This window comes from Thamnophis sirtalis, unplaced genomic scaffold (genome assembly GCF_051295495.1).
Source record: "Thamnophis sirtalis isolate CommonGarterSnake01/CBP01778 unplaced genomic scaffold, rThaSir2_p1.2 scaffold_13, whole genome shotgun sequence".
In the NCBI taxonomy this organism is placed as follows: Eukaryota; Metazoa; Chordata; class Lepidosauria; order Squamata; family Natricidae; genus Thamnophis; species Thamnophis sirtalis.
Window position 1 is genome coordinate 47,452,043 of NW_028261393.1, and position 22,821 is coordinate 47,474,863.

Genomic DNA, 22,821 nt, shown 5'->3' on the forward strand with positions numbered 1-22,821 from the left:
ATGAGAAAGAAAAAGAACTAGACATTTAGCTTAGCACGGTGATTAAATGAACTGAGCACAACCAAAACTAAAAATATATAAAAAAATATTAATAGGTACTTGAAATAAATTTAATTCTTAAAATGCTTAATTCTTAAATCTGTACTATGCAGCTACAGCTACACATTATGTCATCTTTTATTTTTTAAACATAAAGGCTTTTTAAAAAAACTTTTAAAAGATATTTTAAAAAACTTTTAAAATATAACACACTTAAACCTTGGACCCATTCCTTAAAATCAGAAGACATAAAATGTCTTTTCACTTGATTAAAATTATTGTCATTGCTGTACCCCAAACTTGGTAAAGTCAAAGCAACCCATAAGATTATACATCCATTCATTTTATCAAGAACGTAATTAAATGTTATAGTGAGAGACTAAACATATTTTCTCCAAGGTTATGCTAAGTATATATTAATGTGAAAATAGAAGAAAGCTATAACAGAGCAAGACCAAATCATATGAGTTAAAGAACTATCAGAGTTTTTGAAGCCACATTAGTGACAGAAAGTGCAGTCATGACAACCTGCACCATAATGAAAACATAATTTACTCCAAAGGATAAGAGTGTGATGTTTAAAAAAGGAATGTTTAAAGAGAGATGACAAAGCATGTCTGACTGATTTATAAATAAGTGATTCAGTTGAATTCCAAATACCTGTAGCTAACAACCTAGACCACCAGAAAAATGGAAGGGCTCCACTCTACCTATCATACCTTGAGTTCACTCAACTAGCTCACCTGTAATAGTTGGATAGTCATTTGTCTGAAATGGTATAGGGTTTCTTGCCTAGGCAGGGGGTTGGACTGGAAGACCTCCAAGGTCCCTTCCAACTCTGCTATTGTATTGTATTGTATTGTATTGTATTGTATTGTATTGTATTGTATTGTATTGTATTGTATTGTATTAATAACTCCAGTTCCCTCCTTTCACTCAACCATCTTAGACCATGCAACTTACTATACATGAATAACACAACAGGCTGAAATACGGTTGGCTAATTTGTGATTTTGTTTGTGGTGAGAATAACACCATACTGTCCAGAAATGCCAACACCAGTCTCTGTGGGCAGCCTTTTGTTAGCTAAAGAAATATTCTGGGCTCCTGCCCTAATACATCTACACTATTTTTATTGGATTCTTTAAAGTAAAGTGTAGACTAGTGCACAATTCAAGTGTACAATTCTTGAACTTTTATTGCCCTATCTCACTAGCTAGAAAATGTTTCTACTTTCTAGCTAGTGCTTCCGATGGTTTTAAGATAATTTTCTTTAGCCTTTGCACTTTCAATTATTATAATTTCTGGTCCATTTTTTTAATTAAAAAGGAAGCAATCACAATATTGTGTAGTTATGCATTTGGAGGTTCAGTGCCATTCTTCCTATTGCTTGGAAAGCTGATGTTAGTGAATGGCACCTCAGGATTCTCTGGAATATTTTGAATACTAGTTGGTGGAATAGATCAATCAATGTGTTTAATTCCTTTTTGTTGCTGTTGTTAATTGCGAAGTCATGTCTGACCTATTGCAACCCTATGGACAATGTTCCTCCAGGCCTTCCTGTCCCCTACCATCCTCTGGAGTCCATTTAAGCTCATGCCTACTGTTTCAATGATTCCATCCAGCCACCTCATTCTCTGTCGTCCCCTTCTTCTTTTGCCCTCCATCTTTCCCAGAATTAGGCTCTTCTCTAGGGAGTCCTTCCTTCTCATTAGGTGGCCAAAGTATTTGAGTTTCATCTTCAGGATCTGGCCTTCTAAAGAGCAGTCAGGGTTGATCTCCTCTAGGACTGACCCGTTTGATCGCCTTGCAGTCCAAGGGACTTGCAGGAGTCTTCTCCAGCACCAGAGTTCAAAGTTATATCTTAGTTAAATTTCTGTGTGTCAAGATATCAAAGTCACCACCTCAGAAAGAAATATCCTTCCATGTCAAATGATTTATCCTGCTATGAAAGGCAAATCAGATTCAGCAAATAATCTAAATTGGTTTTGCAAATATTGTCAAGAATGATTTATACAAGAAGCCAAGTTAAGTGTAAGACTGGGCTAGATAAAATTGTTTTAGGATGAGAATCTCTTGATTCTGGAGTGGTGTGCTAAAGAGCCACTCTCCAAAAATAATACCGTAATAATAATAATAAAATGGTGCCAGAATGGAAAACAAGGTTCGTGTTTGATTAACACTCTCTGAACATCTTTGACATTGTTTCCCATCCTTTTAAACCATTCCCTTCTTTTTGTCCTGTGAAATATTTCGATTGGGAGGAAACCTCTAGAGGGGCTTGGAAGCTGCACCCAGAACTTGGGAGAGGTGTGCATAACCCCGGGCTTCCAGCAATGTGCGAGCCCAGTTTCTTGGCCCAGCTCACTATTTGTATCTGCAGGGTGACGGTGCCCCATTATGTACAAAATTAAAAGAAGACCCTAGTTAAAAAAAATCCAGCTGACCCAGCCTTAACCTGATTGAAATGATCACCGGGAAGCCCCTGAAATCAACCACAATACATCTGTATTCGCGCATCCCCTGGTATTGCCAGCCTCCCAAAATCACCGATTTCAAGCTCTAGTTGCTTGATTCCCTCTTCATAACTCATCCCTAGGACTGCAGTATCGACTTGGGTCAAACAGTCTGGTGTGTGTGTGTGTGTAAATTTTATTTTAAAGCAAAGGGACCTGGCATGCATGATGGGAAGTACTTCCAGTTGGAAGTGCCTTGTTTGGGGATTGTGGTTTTTTAAAGGTAAAAACCATAAGGCGTCCTTTGCCAGTTTTCTCTTCGGATTCTTGCCAGCCTGCCCTGAAATTTGTACTAATGTCTCCTCTTCCCACATTTTCTGATCCTCGGCTGGATGACCACACATCGGAGAACAAGGGCATGGGAGCCTGTAAAGTCATCTCGCTCAAGAGCAGCTGATCATAGCATTGGTTTTAGACCCCTTTTAAAGGTAGCGGCTAATCTGGGTCTCCTCTTCCCCCAAAAGGTGGGCTATCCTGCTTATCTGCCCTCCTCCCCCATTCTCGCAGAACTAGGCATCCCAGCTTTTTTAGGGTGTTGCCTCCTGAGCAAAGTTACGGCCCTTTTCCTACACCCTCTTATTTCCAGAGAGATGTCGCTGGGATCAATTTTTTGTTGGTCTCTGGGAAGATTTGGGCAGGGGGCTGCAGGGAAGAGGTAGGGTGCTCTGGGAGAGCCTTCTGGGGGAAGGGGCTCCCTCCTTCACCGCGGATGTTAAAATGCTGGGTGCTCTATTCCCTTGGGGTAAAATCTCGGTTTGTAGAACATCTCACTGGAAAATCAGCTGTGAAATTGGGGAGAGGGTGGGGGTGCTGAAACAAGGAGAAGGGAAAGGAGACCCTTCTGGCAAGGGCGCCGGGAGGAAGGAGGAGGAGGAGGAGGAGGAGGAGGAGGAAGAAGAGGATGGCGGGGAAGCACAGAAGCTGGATGGGGATGAAGATGGTGAGGATGGAGGGAGAGGATGCTCCAGCCGGCCTACCTGGAGGGGTTTCCCCGGCGGCTAGGGAAGACGCGGCAGCTGCTGCTCTTCAGCCTGCCCGGATCGAGGCTTCCTCCTCCGGGGGCCACAACGGCGACCAGAGAGCCTGGCCAGGCGATCGCATCGCCGCCCCGAAGGACGAAGCGGAGATCCAGCAGATCGCTCGACGCTGGCCCCTGGCGGCGATGGCTGCCGCGAAAGCCAACGTGCTGCACCCGGAGCCGGTCGGCGAGGAAGCGGCGGGAGGAGGAGAAGGAGGAAGGGAAGGAGGGGGAAAATGGCTCTTTTGCAAAGGCAGAAAGCGAGGCGCGTCCGCCCCCCCGGGCGAGGGGGAGGAAGAGGAAGAGGCGAAGGGAAGGAAGAGCAAGAGGAGGAAGGGTCGATCCGGCGGCGGGGGGGGAGGTCGGGGATCGCCCCCTGCCGCCGCGCGACCTGCGGGATCTTCTCCTGCGGGGACCGACTGGAATCGGGGGCGCCGAGCGGGCAAAAGCGAGGCGTGCCGTTCCACGCGCGCCTCCTCCGGGCGAGTCCATGCGCCGCCCGCCCTGGCTTGAAGGAAGGCTGCGTGGATGGGGCGAGGGGAAGGGAGAACGCTCCCCCCCCCACACACATGGGGGGTCCTGCTTGGAGTAAGGGAGGGGGGAGATCAAAGGAACGAGGAGTTTGGCTACTGGGGGGGAGGAGAGATAGAAGCTGGCAACTTTTGGGGCAACTGGATGGCTCTGGCAGCAAGGAGGAAAATCATCTCCAGGAAGATCCTCGAGCTTTGAATTCCCTCCATCCACCCCACCCCACCCCACCCGTGGGCTGTGGGCCAGGCGACTGGTCACGTCAGTGGTGGCCCCCACCGCTTTGGAACTGCCTCTCCCCAGGTTATTGATGGCTCTTTTGCATCTTCTAGCCATGCCAAATTGGTTGGTTGATATTCATTTTTCGGCTTGGGGCATGATTTATGGGTCAGTTTTACCGCTCCCAGAAAGTGGCAGATTGTAAATGTGGCAGATAAATAAAATGGACGTTTATAGCAGAAGAATTAACTGGGGGAGACCCCAGGGGAATTAGATAACGGGCTTGTAAGTTAGGAGAGGGACATTTAAGAAATAAATACACTAAAAGATGCTCTTTGCTTCTAGCTCCTTTTATTCTGTGAGGAGAGCAAAGATCATCTTGTTGAACACATAACATGGCTGGAGAATTGTATGGACACTGAGGATATACATACATACATATATACACAAACACACACAAAACAATTTTTTATTTAAAAAAAACCCACCCAGAATGCAAATTGCAGACTTTAAAAACTAGAACATAAACAAAGAACCCCAAATTTAAAATTTAAGCCCTTGGTTGGTGGAAATTTATGGGAATAGCCGCAATCAGTCACCATAGTGCGTATAGTGCCATAGAGGAAAGCCAGTCAAGGATTGTGGTACCATTGCTGGAATGTGCTTGTTAATTTAATTAAAGGTTAATTCAACCTAGAATCCATTTCTGATTGAAGAATGTTTAAAGATGGTTGTAAAATTAAATGAGTGGAGTTCAAACAGCAGTTGAAACATGTAACTTGATGCTCTTGGGGAGTTTCTCCCAATTTATTTATAATGTTCCAAAACTCAGTCTCAACTCTTCACAACCCAATAGATTTTTTCTGTGACATTCGGTCCCTGACAGAAGATCTTCAGAACTTCTAAGGGAGCACCCACTGTTGCTGTAATGGAGTCCCTTCACCTCTTCTTCTCTTTCTGTCCATCTTACCCAAGATTAGGGCATTTTCCAGAAAGGTTTCTGAAGTAGTATATTTTGAGCTGGGTCCTTTGTTCCTTGAGGGAGAACTCTGGCTTGACTTTCTCCTAAAGTTGTCAGAAAATCAAGGAGAAATAAAGCAGATCAAAAAAACCTGGAGGCATATGGAATACTAAAAAATTAGGTGAGATGTCTTCAGCCCCAATATTCTGTATTTTTTGTCCATCTGTGGTCAAGGCAAATATCACCACTCATACGTAATTCAGAGTTTCAAACGTAAATCAGGGTTTTCTCTTCCTTTGCTGTCAACTCTTCAAACTGTCTCCTTGGGATGGAGGTAGATCGTTGAAAATTTCCAATTATATCCTATTTGCAATCACTTTATTATAGCCCTTGAACAAGACAGGGAGTGAAATTGGACATGTCCATGCACTTTGCTCCAAATTGGCCTGAATGGTAGTTGAATCACTCTCCATCCTCTTTATTCAAAGTTTTTCTATGGTCTTCTGGGCACCCTACTGCCCGACGTCATCCATTCAACTAAAAAAAAATCTGTTAAAAAATGCTATTGAACATCTTGAACTTCAATTCTCTCCCGCAAATCTCCGATTCTCTTCTCCCACCTGTAAGTAATGAACAAGAGGAACCACAGCAATCATAGAGAAGTACATTTAGGTTTAAACCAATACGGTGAGCATTAACAAAGAAAGGCAGAGAGCTGGAACTGCTCTCAGCAGATCTCTGCAAAGGCTTCTTTCATTCAGAAACGATGAGAGCCATTGAGGCTTGACAACTACCATGTTTCCCCGAAAATAAGACAGCCTTATTTTCTTTTGACCCCTGAAATAAGCGCTTAGCCTTATTTTCGGGGAGGTCTTATTATTTTTGAGGTGCAAGAGGCAGCGGGCATGGTCACCTCATGGCTGCTGCTGCGTTGCAATGTTTTCGGGAACGCACTCAAAAGCCCGATTGGGCTTATTATCTGGGGACGTCTTATTTTCAGGGAAGGCAAAGCACATTCATTTATACCCCATTATTTGAGGCTTTTCTTCACTTAGAAATGCCAACTTGAGCCTTCGACGCCACTGGGAATGATGACTTCTCCAGGCACGTAGAAAATTCAATTTCTTGGAGAGAAGGCTGGCTTCTAGCCCATGAGTTGGCAACCTCGAGTCTGCCAGCTGTTACTGGATAGCAGCAGCTGATGCTTTCCTATTGGCCAAGAGAAGACTTCTCGTAATTGGAGCTCCAACGTTTGGATGGCTGCTCATTAACTTGACATGTTATATATGTAGGATAACTTGTGCATGGAGGAACTTCAAAGGAAGAGGCGCATCCCAGAGCTAAGCTGCCTACCTTATCCGCTGTTTGTGAGAACTATCCACCTTTCGCTTTGAACACCAAGCAGTCTGAAAGCCAGGCTTTTACAAGAATTGCTGTCAGAGCAGGGAGGCTCAAATTGCCTAAAGATAAAAGTGAAGCACATACTGTATGTCCGAGGCAGACTGACATGTCAGGCTAGACTTGTTATCAAAATCTGATTTGGGGTTGGTTGGAGAAGTTGAGGAGGAAACTGTAACCAATTAGTTTAAGCCGTTTTCTTCTTACTTGAGATGAGGAAAAACCTTAGGAAAACCACCCACTGTCAAGCTTTGCTTTAAACTGTTCAGTTTTCCAAATAGATCCAGCTGCACCTTTCTTAAATCAGAGGTTCCTGATTTATTCATAAATCAAAGCCATTAGGGATTGCAGAGCACAAATACAAGTGGGCCAGAATGAGCACAGCTGGAATACTCAGCAAGCCGTTTTACCATTCAGAGAGGAAGGGAGAGAAGCAATGGTTGGTCTATCAGGAGAAAAGAAAAGAAAATTAAAGGTTCAGTAAGGTGACACTGTATTAACAGATAATGGGAGCATTCAGAAATACTTCCATAATTTTAATGCAAATTTGTACAAAAGATAGGTCTCCCTGGGAAAAAAAAACTGATGAATATTTGAAAAAAGCCCAAACAGAATTCATCCAAGCTTTCACAATCTAGAAACAAATTTCATGAATGTGAAACAAAATATAACATTTGAAATTTCAGAAGCCATAAAAATATCAAAATAAAGCACCATAGAACACCAAAAACAGAGCCTGATGGAATACAAAGTTCACACTATAAATGTTTTGAAAACTAACATTTGCAACCGCTGAAAAGAGCGATGAATTCCATTTTGCTGGGATCTGCTATGCCAGAATCTTGGAAAGAGACTAATACTGCTTTATTGCCAAACTTAATTTGACAAAAGTATTTACATCAATATTGGCCGATAAAGATTTTACAGGATTTTACTCGATGGTCAATGTGAGTTTTTACCAAAAGACAATTAAGAGATAATGTGAGAATTATATTGAATATAATAGAGCAGTGGTGGCTAACCTTTTTGTCGTTCTATGCTGAAAGCACGCCCCCCGCCCACATAATGCAACACACATGCAACCCCCTGTGCACCCCACGCATGCATCTGCCCCCCCCCACATTTTTGGCTGCAGGTGACTTCCCAGGCCCAAAACGGGGTGTCGAGGGCAGCATGCAGCCCCCATGCTCCCGTTTTGGGCCTGGAAGGCCTGAACCAACCTGGAAACCAAAATGGGGCGTGGGGGCACTGCATGAAGCCCCAAAATGTGAGCATCCCCTTCACATGTGCCCCCCATGCATGTGCATCCCCTGCATGTCCCCTGCACATGCACAGCAGAGACCCGAAGACCAGCTGGCCGGTGGGAGGCACGCCTGCCTGCGTGGTGGAGCTGGGCTGGGGCAACTGCTGACGTGCCTACAGAGAAGGTTCTCTGTGCCACCTTTCACCATCATAGTAATAGAGCATCTGGAACAACATAATGAGACGCAAGTGGCACTGATTTTTCTGGATGCAGAAAAAACTTTTTAACAATTTGAATTGGTCTTTTATGTTTATAGTTTTGGAAGGACATGGACTTTTGGGAGAATTTTATTCAAAGGATTAAATCAATATACATACCTTAGAAGGTGCATATTATTAATAGTGATTTAATGAAACCATGTGAAATACAGAAGAAATCAAAGCAAGGATGTCCCTTTGCTTTCTATGTTAGTTCCAGACAGTAGACAGGATGAGAAAATAATTGGTTTGAAAAGTTAAAGAGGCTTATAATTAGAGGACTTTTGCTGATGATATAGATTTGATTTTACACAGCCTCAGAATAGTATTGAACAATGAAGAAATTGAAGACTTAGCTGGTTTAAATGTAAATAAACTGAAAACAAAGACCTTGGTTAAGAATAGGAGTACATCAGACTGAGAAACTTGGATTTGTATCTTTTTCAGAAAGTCTTCATACAAATGTCATATGCACAAACTGCAATAGAATTTCACCAACCACATGCAACATTCAGAAAACCAAAATCCATACAATTGAGGTTTCACTGTAACAAACCAAAGCCAAAACACTGTTTAATTTATATTACAGAGCATTTTATGCATAAATACATTCTATACAATTATTTACAATTTATCTACAAGTCAGAAGAAAAACCTGCATTAGCCTATTGTTCAATCCAGTGGGAGGGCTGTGCGGTTTATCAGTGAAAGATGATAATTTAGCTGCCCAAAAAAGGTCAAAGGCTGGAAAATCCTGCCGTAATTTGCTTGAATGTTTCCAATAATGAACTGAATCGGGTTGCTTAATTCCAAAACAAAGCAAAAAGTTAGCAACAGGAATTAGGCATGCTCTATTTCTTTCGTGAGAGTAAGCTTGTACTCTCAAGGCCAAAGAGCCCTTTACCCAAGGAGGAAAGGTTTAATGTCACAAAGACCAGCTGGGCAAAAATCTGAAGGTGTGCCATTATTGTTACCAAGAAGAATCTGTACGGATATCAGTACGGATGCACTGAAAGGATCCCTCTCTCCAGAAACAGGAGTCCATTAGAATCCAAGATTACCTTCGACAGGAGAAGGCGGGAAGAAATCCATTCACAAGAGTCAATCTTCAATACCCATTTACTGGTAGTTGCCTGGTTTTGTTTGAGACGGTCGAAATACACGACTGATGCTACTTTCAATGAAGACTTTCAACCCTTGTAATTCTTGGGAGTACAAATATTCCAAGTACCAATCCCATCTCTTCCCCTGCAGATAAAGCATTAGAGTAGTTTACGTCTTCAGGTACAGAAATTCTTCTTTGCCATGCAATTTTTTACGACCCTATAATCCCATGCATCAGGGCGACTGAACGGAGCTTGAGTGTTTACTGGCTGGATGCCCTTCCTGACGCCTACATGGAGTTCCAAGCAGAGAATAACACGTTGCGCTCAGAAAGAGAAAAATATGCCGTTACCTAGGATCAAACTCACAGCCTCACAGTGAGACCTCCCCATCTGGGCCCCCATCCCGGTCTCCTTTTCCATACAATATACACTCATTTTCTGTGCAGCCTCTTAATTCCCAGATCAATTTACAAAGGAATGAGCCTAGAAGTACTAATATTTTGTAACTCACACCTAGCCGTGTGGAGTCATTTATCATTGTACAATTTTATTCTCAGAAGCAATGCCCAACTGGTTACAATATATCAAACTTCCCAAGAAATTTAATCCTTTTCAAAACGTATGACTTTTTTTACCTGAATTAGCTTGATATCCGGGATTTTGTGTTCTGATTGTATCTGAAAAGAAAAGGACAATTAAAAAAAATTTTTTTGAGCCTGGAACAGATATTTAAGGAAGTTATTGGTTAATATGGCCTAGAAACCACATCAAAAACATGCCCTTTCCGAGAATAATACGATACTGCTAAAGGACAAAAGGTACCATAAGGATGCTTTTGGGGTTCTAAAAATAAAATCAGGTCTATCGGTATCTCTAAGCTACGTCATGAAATTAGGATACATTCATGCAAACCTGGGATTTTACAATGGTCCTATGTCAGTTGGCTTGTATTAGATCAGGGTTGTCAAACTCAATTTCATTGAGGGCCGCATCAGGGTTGTGTTTGACCTTGGAGGGCTGGATGGGCGTGACCAGCTCGATGCCACTCGTGTCGGGGGGTGCCTATGGTGGCCTGAGTGCTCTGCCAGCGAAAACAGGTTCCCAAGTTCCGTTTCAGTTGTAATGGCCACCTGCAACTTTCCGCCAGCGAAAATGGAGCTTGGAAGTGCCACCATTGGCCCTCGTGAACTCTGTTTTCGGCTGCGATGTCCTCCTGCAATCCTCTGCCAGTGAAAACAGAGCTCCATTTTCACTGGAAGAGGCACTGCGGGCTGATCCTTCACTGTTTCCAGGGCAGCCCTGCAGGCCTGATGTAAGCACCCCGGAGGCCAGACCCCGGGCCTTGAGTTTGACACTTCTGTATTAGATTGATTTCAGAATATACCTGGATCTCGAGTTCAACATGGGGAAATTCAGTGAATTAAAAAAATAAATAAATCTAGGTAGGCCACTTACAGAACAGATAGCTCTTACTGCCGTGAAGCTATTGCCGTTCCACTATAAACTGAATTGTAATGGACTTAATTGCTGGGGACATTTAATTCTCTGCAATGAGCTTCTCGCTATTTCTGCTTTCAAGAGGACTCCTCACCTTATTCCTCCATCTCTTTGGCAGGATAATCTCCATTTCATATTATAGTGATTTATTAAATCCGGATTGGTCATTATCGGCATAAGGCAGTTTCTATCTCGTCAGAAAACTGAACATGCCTACCAGTCATTGAAGCTAGCAATTGCCAAAGATTCCCCCAAAGGGCTGCTTTGTCTTTAGCAATTGAAGGGAAATGCTTATTCATGACAAATCTGCTTTCACCAAAGCACTTAGAAAGAAGAATCAAATTGTTCATTTTCTATAGTGCTCCTAGGATATGAGATCTCACTGCAAAGCCCTGATGTATTATAGATACCACAGACTTCGACAGACAGGGATGAAAATAATGTTCAGCAAAACAAAACAAAAATTGCTCTGAGGTGAACTATGTCGAACTCTTTGAAAGGAATTGCTGCGGTTTGTCTCCTGGAGATGTGAGGCTCCCCCAGTGGAGGTAAACAACATTGTGACATTTTTTCCTACCATCTTTTCTCCCTGAATAATGGCTGGTCCTATATATTAAGAGCAGTTAGATTGATGAGAGATCACTGTTCATGTCAGCATGGACAAATTAGCATAATTAATCTGTTATGTAGGAAAACAAGGTAATGATTTTGATGCCTTGCCTAAAAATGATGCCCATTTCTATAAATATTCATTAGCCCCTAATTCTGTTTCTTACTAGTCAGGAAAAAGAAAAGGAAACATGAGTCTCGGAGGGAAGCAGAGCACCTTCATGGAGAAATCTTTAGCACGTCTAAATTTCTTTAGGCATTGCTATAAGTGTGTGTGTGTGTGTGAGAGAGAGAGAGAGTGAGAGAGAGAGAGAGAGAAAGAAAGGGAGAGAGAGAGAGAGACAGACTCAAACTCATTCTTGACAAGTACATGAAAGCTTGAGATTTTATAGCATAGTTGCAGTTGAACCACACTATACCAATGAATAAAACAGGACACAATGAAGACGAGTGAAGGACACAACAAAGATTTAAGTATATTCAGTGAACAAAATTTGACAAAATAGACCCTCAAAGATAAAACCTCCATTTACCTGCTGCATAAAGAGTATAGCATAACCTGTAAAGGCCGGATGGTACACTATGTTCAAGGCCTTTCTGTATTCCTGCACGGAGGTCTTCTCCAGCACTCCAGGCTCCATATAAATCCCCTGAGGGTGGGAGTCCATCTGGAAGACGTTTGAGGTCCACAGGCATCCGACCATGCTTGTTATATATTGATTGTATTCTTGGCAAATCTGTCTGTTAAACTTAATCTGCAGCGATGCCTGAGAGGATCAAGGAAGACAAGGTTTGCAATAGCTCTTTCACCCTTCCTAAAAGCAACCGTTTGCATTACTTGCAGAATACCAGACCCAGATCTTATGAAAAGACCAAAGGCAAAAATTGCTTTCTCAGGCAAAGTCAGAAAAATAAGTGGAATCTTTGAACAGGTACAGTAACTTTGGAAAACAAATTTGAAAGGTAAGAGAGAGAAAAGCTAACTACTATATTATGGTAATGACATAGCAGGCACTGTGCCTTGTTTTATTGTACCTTTTTGGATTGTAGGTATTTCTTTGCAGCTATCAAATTGGTCCGATACCTAAAATAGAAACAAACAAGAGGGTTTGACTATTTTTTTCAACTCCAATCAGGACTGCTAAAATTCCAACCCATAAGCGATAGCTAAGAAAGATAGCTGATTTCTTGGCTGCTTGCATTGCTGGTCCCCATTCCCAACATTTTAGGCATCAAGAAATCTTTCCCGTCTGGCTTTATGGAAAGTTGTTAAGTTTAGTAACACGGTTGTTAAGGGATGTTGCTTGTCAGAAGGTCACAAAAGGGGATCCGATAACTCCAGGCCACTGCAACCTGTCATAAATATGAACCAGTTGCCAAGCGTCTGAATTTTGATCATGTGACCATGGGGAGGCTGCAATGGTCGTAAGCGTGAAAAACGATCCTTTTTTTCAGGGCCATTGCAACTTTTCCTGTAAAAACTGGAAATCCCCCAAGAGTAAGCCCAAACTCCATATAATGAATATAATTTTCAACATAACTCCCCGACTGCTTCTTTCTGGGTGGACTGTCCGCAGCTTTTGAAGGGAGAAAACTAACGTAAAGAATCCTAACATAGTATTCAGCAACTGGTGAATTCTCAGGCGCCAAGTACTAGAAGCAAAACTGCTGAAAAACAACATTGCTGAGCCACGAGCCTTGTAAAAACAAATCCAGATTCACAGTTGACCTCAATAACTCAGTCCTTTGCTGACCACCAGCAAACAGGGCATTGTGTCCCCAATTAACACCACTATGTTCTACACAATTAAAACTGGAGTTCCAATGATTTAAGCTTCACCAAGACGATTCTTGTAATTTTATGACAGTTATCTGCCCATCAAATCATGTCGGATTTGATGGGTGTGATGTTTGGGAAGTGCTATTTAATATGAAAAAGTTGACTCTTAATTTTACAGGGTGGCTGGAGAGATGGCTTACACACGCTTATGAAATCGCTGTCTGAGACGACTCTTGTCCCCTTTCAGTCACTCTTTCTGGGGGAAAAGGATGAAAGCGAGTAACCAAGGCAACAGTAGGTTTAAGAGAAACAAGTCATCAACTGGGAATTCATTTTTATAATTATCTTGTTTATCAAATTTGAGCTTGGGCTTCTTGGCCGAAGAAAGCAGATCTTGGCACAATGTTTTACGGAAGGAAAAGATGAGCAATGAAAAGATATGTCTTCACATCTGGGCATAAAATTTGAACGTTTGGCAACTGACTCATATTTGTAACAGCTGCAGAGTCAAGTGATTCCCATTGAGAAGCAAAGTCAAAGGGGAATCAGATTCACTTAACCGTGCTACTAATTTAACAACTGCAAGGGTTCACTTAACAAATGTGGCAAAAAAAGCCATAAAAAGGGGCAAAGCTCACTTAACAAATTTCTCTCTTCACAACATACATTCTGGGCTCAACTGTGGTCATACACTGAGGACTGACTACCTGCACTGGTTTACCCAGTACCATAGAGATTATACGGCCTCCCAGATGGTTTGAAAGGTTAAAAATAGCATAGGGAAGAAAAACCAAGGAAAGGCCCTATTACCTGAACATAATGTGGCATAGCTGGTCAACTGTGACAGAATCCATGCTGAGAAGTGCTGGATAGAAAACTCCTGCAGGAGGGATCACAAGCAAAGGGATCTGGTACTTCTGAAACATGTCACATACCTAGAATAGGGAAGGGATTTCAGTACAGTGGTTACATATAAAAACTGAGAGTCTCATATCCTTGTCATCCTCCTATTCACACCGGGCTCCAATCATGACGCAAAACTCAATACAGATTTACTATAGATATAAAAAAACATAGGGTAACGAGATTGCTGCTACTATTGGACTTTCTACTATATAGAAACTTTTAGAAGTGCCCCCCACCGCCAAATCGATTTATTGGAGAAGATTGTTTCAATTGGAGCTACTTAATAGTGTGAATCTTAAACAAATTATTTTTGGAATAGTTTGATTGTTATCTCTTAGTTGTTTTTATTGCTGTCCTAAACAGATTATTTTTTTTTGTTGAGGTTCCCTTGGCTGCAATCTTTCTGAAATTGGAGAAGCATTGTTCTAAGAAAAATAATGGGTTCTGTATGAACAAAAGGTTTTGAATCCTTTAAATTCCTTCCTTTTCCATCTGTCTGTTTCTGTCTATCAATCAATCAATCATCCTATCATCCATCCATCTATCTATCTACTGCCTTTATTATTTTTACAAGTTATTCAAGGCAGCGAATACATCCAACACATCTATTAGAATCTCTTCACTAATACTATCCAAGTGTGTTATCTAAATGCTTGGAATGGAGTAGCTTACATACTATTTCATAGAAATCCAGAACAAAGTGCATTAAAAAAGCAGAGTTGTTCTCCAAGTGCAGGGCAATGGTTGAAAGCCGGCCAACAAAATGGATGAGTTCTGTTATAGAATTAACCAGGCTTGAAACAGAAGTGTTCCTGCAGCAGAATGAGACACAAACATGAGCATTCGCTTAGGAAATGACTTTTACGTATAAGAGTATATTTCTTCCCGGCTTCCAGCTGGAAATCATAGTGCAAAACAGATGGGACCACGTTTTAAAAAGATGATACTTACAGGACTCCTGCATTTAACTCAGCTGCCATATCTGCTTGTAAGAAGTGCCAATTCAGCCAGTTCAGTAGCAGTTCCCTCAGGCTTTCAAGAACACTACACTATAGAAGAACAAGGACATAAAAAACACATATTGAATAGCTGCAATTCAGTCTTAAGGAACTATGCTATGATGCTAATTTTATAGACAGACAGACAGCAATCAAAAGACAGAAACAGAGCAAGACATTTTTGTAAGATTCTATCTCATTGCAAAAAAGTATGTAAGAGAAAACTGCACACTTCTTTTGGCATAAGTAGCCCTGCATTAGTCAGCGAACCCAAATATTGTTTCCTGCAGCTTGGATAAAAATTGTTAACGTTTTGGAAAAATGATAGCTGGCAGAGGGCATATTTCCTTAGTATGACATAAATCAAGTTTGTTGTGTCAAAATGTCTATTCAGAGGGCCCTTCATTTACCTTAAAATAAAGTGATGAGGTGAAAAACAGCTGTGTCAACGGCTTGCAGAGATAAGGTTTCATTTCTGAAAATGAAGAAACAAACAAAGAGCAATTTTGAAACCAGAAGCACTGGACTACAGAACAGGGCAAGATTGGTTGAGTCTGCATCATGTACCTGAGAAGCTGCTGAGGGGAATCCAACTGATCATCTGCAGGACTTGTGACCTACAGCAGCAACCATCCCAGAAGGGCAGACTTCGGTACAAAAATTCTTCACAAGACGAGAAGCCCTCCTGAAAAGCATAAACTCTTATCAGGGAAACCCAGATTTCCTTCCAAATAAATTCTCCAACTTTCTCCTGGGCAGCAGGCTCTTAATTGTCCACTCTGGGACAAGACATCAGTGGTATCAGTTAGTTGGACAGGGAAGGAGATGCCATGGGGCGAGGTACCTTCATGATGATACCTTCCCCATGGTGATGAATAATCTCATCCAGTGGCTTCCTGGGGATGTTCTATTTAACACGGAGAGTGGAGAGACTACCAAATCCTGCAGAACCCCACATAATAGGGATATAGGGTGGGACCTCTCACTCCCAACCAACACTGAGTGGTACTGTGGAGTCTTAGCTGATGCCACATCCAAAACCTAGTTGGGCATATTTCCACAAAGTGAACCTTCTCCTCCGAACCAAGCCTCTCATCTTGGATTAGATCTCAGATAAAGGAGGATTGATTAAGGATAGAAGGACTGCCAGATCAGGGAAAAGGACTGGGGGGCTGAAATGCAGAACTGGTATAAGACACCTGGCCTGCCTCTCCTACAAGTGGCCAATCCATAGTCTCCCACCTTCCTATATTCAATTGTGCTGACCTCTCTACGTGCCCCATCCTATGCCCTCCGGAATGGCATGCTGCTGCCATTCCAATACACAGCCTGGTGATTGATGCCAAGGGCAAAAACATTCTTTTGATAATCACGGAAAGGAAAAGCTTAAACTAACCTGTAAGAAGCATTCAGCTTCCAAAACGGTGTCCAAGAATTCTTTGAATTCCAGTTCATATTTCTGGTTTTCAATCTTAGTCCAAGGGCATTCTGTGTTATAAATAAGAAAATAGAGGGGAAAAAATTGTTTGGTTAGAATCCTTTCTTCTTCTTTGCCTCTCTGAGAAATAATAAGCCATTATATGTGCAAGCAACAGTATCAGAAGTGGTATTCAGCTGGTTTGGACTGGTTCGCCCGAACCAGTTGTGGAAATCGCAGGTGAGCCCGCTCACCCGCCCCAGCTCTATGCCGTCCTATTTAGGCACGTTTTCAAGCCAAAGCGCATGTGCGGAATGCTAAACACATGCGTGGATAGGTGCTACCGTTTGCGAACCGGCAGGGAAAGTAAGTGAATACCACCCCTGAACAGTATGTTTTAGCATACAGGTAGTCCTCGACTTACAACCACAATTGGGACCAAAATTACCATTGCTAAGTGAAACACTTGTTAAGTGAGCTTTGCCCCATTTTACGATCTTTTTTGCCACAGTTCAGTGAATCACGACAGTTGTTAAGTTAGTAACTTGGTTGTTAAATGAATCAGCCTTCCCTATTTGCTTGTCAGAAGGTCGCCAAAGCTAATCACATAACTCCATTACACTGAAACTGTCATAAATACGAGACAGTTGCCAAGCATCTGAATACTGAGCACGTAACCACAGGGAAGCTGCAATGGTCATAAGGGCAAAAAAAGGTAATACGTCACTTTTCTCATTGCTGTTGTAACTTCTAACAGTCACTAAATGAATGGTTGTAAGTTGAGGGCCACTTGCTATTTATCTTCACTTAAAGGGCACCAGTCACAAGGAGGAGTTCCCCTACCTTCTCTGAAGGTCTGGCCAAGCCAATAGTACATCCTCTGGTAAACGACATCGTCTGTGACACAATTAACGTAGTGGAGCAACAGGTGATTTCCCAACACTGAGCCTATTTGGGAAGGAAGCTAGGAAAGCAATCAGGAGAAGACATTGTCAACTAACAGGCACAGTAGACATGGTTGAACTAATGCTACTTTGTTTCTTGATCGTTTTTAAACAAACACCCAGAAGATGCTTTAATTGCTACAGTAATTTAATGGTATTTACTTTTTCAGTTCTGTTTAGAAAATATTTCCCCCCCTCTGGCTTGAATTAAAAAAGAAAACTTGCCTAAGACAAAACAGTACACATCTAAATGATCAGGAATGTATAATAATCCCTAATAGAAGTTCATGTTTTTACAGTCCATTGTAACCAGTAGGTACTTTCAGGTCTTTTAAAAACAGTGATCCATTCTATAATTTTTTGATTTGCATGATATTAGACAGGCATTTATTATTGTAATATATTAACAAGCTTCAGGGTGCTAAACCAAGCACTTGCACTCCCATCCTTTGTTGTTTCTGTTCCCTTGGATGTCAGCCACTTACTTCTAAACAATGGATGTTCTCCAAAAGCTGGGAGAAAGTCTGAAGATGCTGCACTGGGAAGAATTCAGGATGACTATTGAAATCGATGCAATTGGCCGTAGAACTCTGAGCCGAGTAATCAGAGTTGCTGTTACTCTCAGGTATCATCAATTTTGAATTCCATTTCTACAAAAAGCAGAAATCCAACCCTAGCAATTCATAGGTATAATTCTGTTGTGATGAAATAAGAGTCTTCAACTCAATTACTCTTTTCTAAATATGATTTCTTTAATGAATCATCCCCATCCTTACACACACACAAATACACAAAGACACACACAGAGAGAGGGTGGGCACCATATTCAATATGGAAATTCAAGGCAGGACCAAGACAGAGGAAAGAAAATTTCAGAGCCTTTGCGCACTCAATTGAATTAGTAAAATCAGAAAAAATTAAATATGAACACTGCCCCCCCAAAAAAAATATTTATGTAGATGTTAAGATGAGAAAGAGAAAAAAAGATGAAGCATCAAGAAATCAGTTACTATTGTAATGGAACATGGTTTGGCAAATACTAAAGAAACTGATTGTGAATTATAAAGAGGAGCAATCTAATAGTCTAGAAAGTAACAACTGCCAAAAACGTCAATGAAAAAATTGACACACAATCAGACTAGGAACCGCATTTAAACAATCTAAAGTAACTTACTTTCTTTGGGGGCTGAAATGCTAAAACTGGTTGTGATGTAGGTGAAATGCCATAAATCCGTTGCTTTAGGTTACCAATTGCAGTTTTCCACTGGTTTTCTGAGTTCTTAAATTGCATCTGTGGTGAAAGTGAAAGTTTCCATTATCCAAGATGAAAACAGCGTGTGTCTGTGTATATGTCTATGCATATATTATTTCCATGTATATTTAATTTAATATTTAATTCCACGTATTCTCATGGGGAATTAAAAATATATGCAAGCTTTCCTTTTTCAAATGTTTAGATGGGTAAAACTTAAGAGTTGAATGGCAGAAGACCATTCAACTCATTGTGGATTAAACTCCAATTCAATGATTTCTATTTTCATTGAAGTCATTTATATGATGGTACTCAATTTTACCAAGTCTTTGGTATAAGGATATGAGATTATTTTAGAAAGGATTGTGTAGGAAGAGTTTTCATCTTCTGCTTCACAGTTTACTCACTCTTCTTCTCTGGTCTACAGGTTCTAACTACACACAAATGCACACCACTTCATATGTTCCTTCCTGCAATCATGAAGAACTGAAGAACCTGGGGTAGTCCTCCCATAGAGAAATCAAAGGATAACCCTCCCATTCAGTCATCCTTTCACCTTTGTGCTTTGGAACACATTTGAAGCCACCATGCTTGGAGCAAAGCTTTTATACATTAAGAGAAGAGCCTGCAATGGAGCTTCTGATCCCTGAGAAAACATAAAAACAAAAACAAAGTCTAAAATTAATTGCCGGAAAAGGATGAAAGTAAAGTCCTCTTATTATAACTCACAAGTCTAGGAAGCTGAGGATTATTCTAAATCCTTATGTGTGAGAGCAGTTGTGAAAAGAGAAGAATCGAATAAAGAAGTCTCTACTGACATAAGCATTTGGTGGGCACCCTCTTATTTATGGGTTATATACATTGTTGTTTGCAGAGCATCACTTCTCAAGAGAAGTCTTAATCAGCTGTCAGAACATTAGATCCTTCTATATTGCTTTATCACATTTCTTAAAATATAATTTACTAATCATGTAATATATAATGGATGCCAGTGACTTTAACATATCAATTGTTTTAACTAGATTTTTAAATATGCACAGTATATGTATTTGGTATTGGTATATTTATATTTAAAAACCATCTCTTAAAAACTGAACACTGAGATAAAAATGGAAATAAATAAATACTGGATATTGATTTGTTTTCACCCTGTGCAAAAGTTATCCCATCACAGATGTGAATTTAAATTTTATAAATTGTATTTCACATGTCATTGGTTTCAAATGACTCACCATCTTGGATCTTAAATCTAAGAGTCGTCGCACACGGAAAGGTTTTACTAGGAAGAAAGATAAATATTGTCTAATTATTTGGTGTTTTTTAAGATTTTATATTCTGGTCTTGACGAGGCTATATATAAAAAGGAAAAGATACTTTTATTCTAAGAGATGAACATACTAGACTCAGGCTAGAATAGCATATACAAGCAAAATTGACTAGCTTCCCTTATTCTATGTGTTATAATCTTATAAACTAAAGAGTTGAACACCTGTTCTAAAAACAAACCAAAAAAAACCTCCTCATTTGCAGGTAATTTGAATCAATAGAATAGGCTAGCAATGAAAATTTAAAAAATAACTGTAGTAACTCAAAGCCTTTAAGGAAGAAAGCAAGAAAAAATACTTTATTTTGAAAGCACATTACACATTCTGATTCCAATGGTCACCTCACCATTTTCTCTTTTGGTCAGCAAATATAGCACATGGCAGACGAAGGGGCACTACAGAAAAAAATATATCAAAGAAATACATAATTGGGCACAGTCTATGCTTTACACTTCTCCAAAACAATATAAGGAATTAGCATTTCTTTTAAACTTAGGATACATTAGTGGCATTATATTGAACAATTTGAATTTCAGTACCTTAAAAACATCAGCTTAAGGGTTGCAGCAAGCACTAAATCATATGACTGGGCTAGCACTCTAAAAACAGACAGGGCTGGCCCAATCTGGGAGTGATTTTAGGAGTTTCAGGAACTGAAATGGGAGCCTTAAGCATCTGCAATGCTTTAAATGCCTGTTCACTCCTTGCTGAGCCTCCCAATGGGAAAAGGATGCATGTCTTTAGCTTTCTCATTCTGGGAGACACAAACAGCATGGCTGCATGTAGTAGGTGGCCCCAGGTGGTATTTTTGTATCTGTTTTTTTTAAAAAAAACCTTTCTAATCTACCATTACAGTAGTAAAAGTATACCTAATTATGTTCCTTTTTTGAACAACTAAGGACGGTATCTTTAATTACAACCCAAGTAAGGAGTTAGGTATTACATAGTTCTTCGTTGGATCCCAAGACAAAACAGTTTGTTCGCCTACCAACATAGACACTATCTAAAACTGAAATGCTGCACATCTCTATTGCACCGTATCTACAAAATCTTTTTTTAAAAACACATATTAATTTTTATCTTACCAATTTTTCATCCTGTAAGAAGTTGAAGAAGAACCCATAGAGTGCATTAACCTTTTCTTTATGATCAATCAAATCATACATTGCAATTAACCATTTTAAGAAGAGAACCTAATGGGAAGAAAACATAAATTGATCAGTTGATATGAATGTGGATCATAGTGTAAGTAATTAGTGTTCAACGCAGAGAGATATAAAAGAACTGCAGATGTCAACAGGACACACCATACTAGTCAAAATATTATTAAGATCCAAGATATCATGACATGCTTGCCAACTTACTTGAGTATTGCGAGAACATTTGCCAACACAAAGCCATGAAACAGCTGAAACAATTGAATCCTCTGTTATTGTTGAAATGGGAATCAGGTTCTTCAACAGTCGAGTGTTTATCACTTCAGCTGGAATAGATTAATTTTTCATAAGGCTTAAGTACTGAAACATGCAAGTAAAATATGAACACATTTTACAAAGAGAAAGATAATATGTCTTTTTTTTTCTCTTTTCTTACCAAACTTGCCACTGAGTGCTATATTCAGCAAGGCATCAATTTCTTCTGGCGTCAAACCTCTTTCTTGGGCAATCTTTTCCACACTTAATAAGTGTTTCTGCAAAGCTTCATTTTTCAGAGAAGTACGATCTTTAACTAGAAAGAAAAAAATCAAAGCATGAGATGAAAGTAGGTGTAATCCTCGTGAGCAGCAAGCATCTCATAGGAGAATCTGCCCACTTTGCTTATTTCACCCTCACCACCAAAGTTTATTCATTTCATTCAATTTTGAGGCCACTCAAGTGTTTATTGACTTTGGGCACTTTACAAAAGAAAAGTAACAACACACAGAAAATTGACTGGAATTTTAACTCGATAGCAGTTAAAAAAAACCCACCAAAATATTTCCTACAAAATGAACCTCCATTGGAAAATTAACTTTTATCACTTGTAAAATAGTGTTAAACTATGCTATGACAAATATGATCAATAAAGAACATCTCACAATGATTTCAACTACTGACCTTTTTTGCAAGACTTTATTGAGTGAACATTAAAATTATATCCATTCTAATTAAAAGTATAAATACTTATGTTATACTAAGGCTTTTTTAAAAATGTATTTGCATTCTTAAGTATTTGGAAACAGCCACATAGGCATAAATATATTTCTAATCTAACCCAAGATTAGATATTTTCTCATTTTTACTGCATTTGAATAAAGCATCCTATTTAACATTAATTAAAACAGATGACTATTACACTAAGACGTACACAGTAAAATTGTGTTCTGTTGAAAACAATGCTCTGCTGAAAGGCAGTAATGACACATACGTTATCAAATTTAGTTGCCTTTTTTGATCCAGGTGACACCTAGCTGATCTTATTTAGACGCTTGGGTTTTCTTTGTTTTAGGGCATTAAATGCTTAGCCTTGCTTTTATCCTTACTTTTTGTCAAAAAGACCAGTGCTTCTTCAAGAGGATCCTGGGTGCAGTCTGTCTCTTCATTGGAAGGTGTTTCATGGTCTTTATGTTCCTGTGTACTTTTGCTGCCATTTGCTATCCATGTGGATATACCAGTTTGTTTACTTGAACTAATTGGTATATTCTTCTGCTTTTTAGCAGCTGCTACTCTCTTCATCCTTTTCAATTCCAAACATAGAAATGCCACCAGGGCCTATTATGTTCATTTGCCAGAAATAATGCTGTGTCCAATCATGTTAAACTGTGGCATC

General features: G+C 40.3%; 2 protein-coding genes across 3 annotated transcripts in view; both read right to left on the minus strand.

The window, feature by feature from the left end:
* Positions 1–3,996, minus strand: part of DRP2 (dystrophin related protein 2) — a 52,691-nt gene extending 48,695 nt beyond the window's left edge. For both annotated transcript variants that reach the window (XM_087728391.1, XM_087728392.1), the window contains exon 1: positions 3,533–3,996. The gene's annotated coding sequence lies outside the window, so the exon portion shown is untranslated. The remainder of the gene's footprint in view (positions 1–3,532) is intronic.
* Positions 3,997–8,601: 4,605 nt separating this feature from the next.
* CENPI (centromere protein I) lies at positions 8,602–22,821 on the minus strand. The gene is made up of 20 exons (XM_014064429.2): positions 22,535–22,821; positions 21,607–21,741; positions 21,378–21,496; positions 21,099–21,206; positions 20,360–20,408; positions 19,921–19,967; positions 19,245–19,334; positions 18,611–18,727; positions 17,922–18,086; positions 17,336–17,456; positions 16,472–16,563; positions 15,643–15,760; positions 15,486–15,550; positions 15,029–15,126; positions 14,754–14,889; positions 13,982–14,106; positions 12,427–12,475; positions 11,925–12,158; positions 9,921–9,962; positions 8,602–9,427 (listed from the first exon to the last, which is right to left on the minus strand). Exons 1-20 carry the CDS (start codon positions 22,725–22,727, stop codon positions 9,299–9,301), a joined length of 2,232 nt encoding a protein of 743 aa, XP_013919904.2. The 5' UTR covers positions 22,728–22,821; the 3' UTR covers positions 8,602–9,298.

Coding starts and splice junctions, on each gene's coding strand:
- CENPI (XM_014064429.2), bottom strand. CDS start 22,727: ATGAAGAGAGTAGCAGCTGCTAAAAAGCAGAAGAATATACCAATTAGT. Junction 15,761..16,471: donor AAGCTGAATGCTTCTTACAG/GTTAGTTTAAGC, acceptor TATGCTTTTCAG/GAGGGCTTCTCGTCTTGTGA. Junction 12,476..13,981: donor CTATGCCACATTATGTTCAG/GTAATAGGGCCT, acceptor TTTCTATTTTAG/GTATCGGACCAATTTGATAG.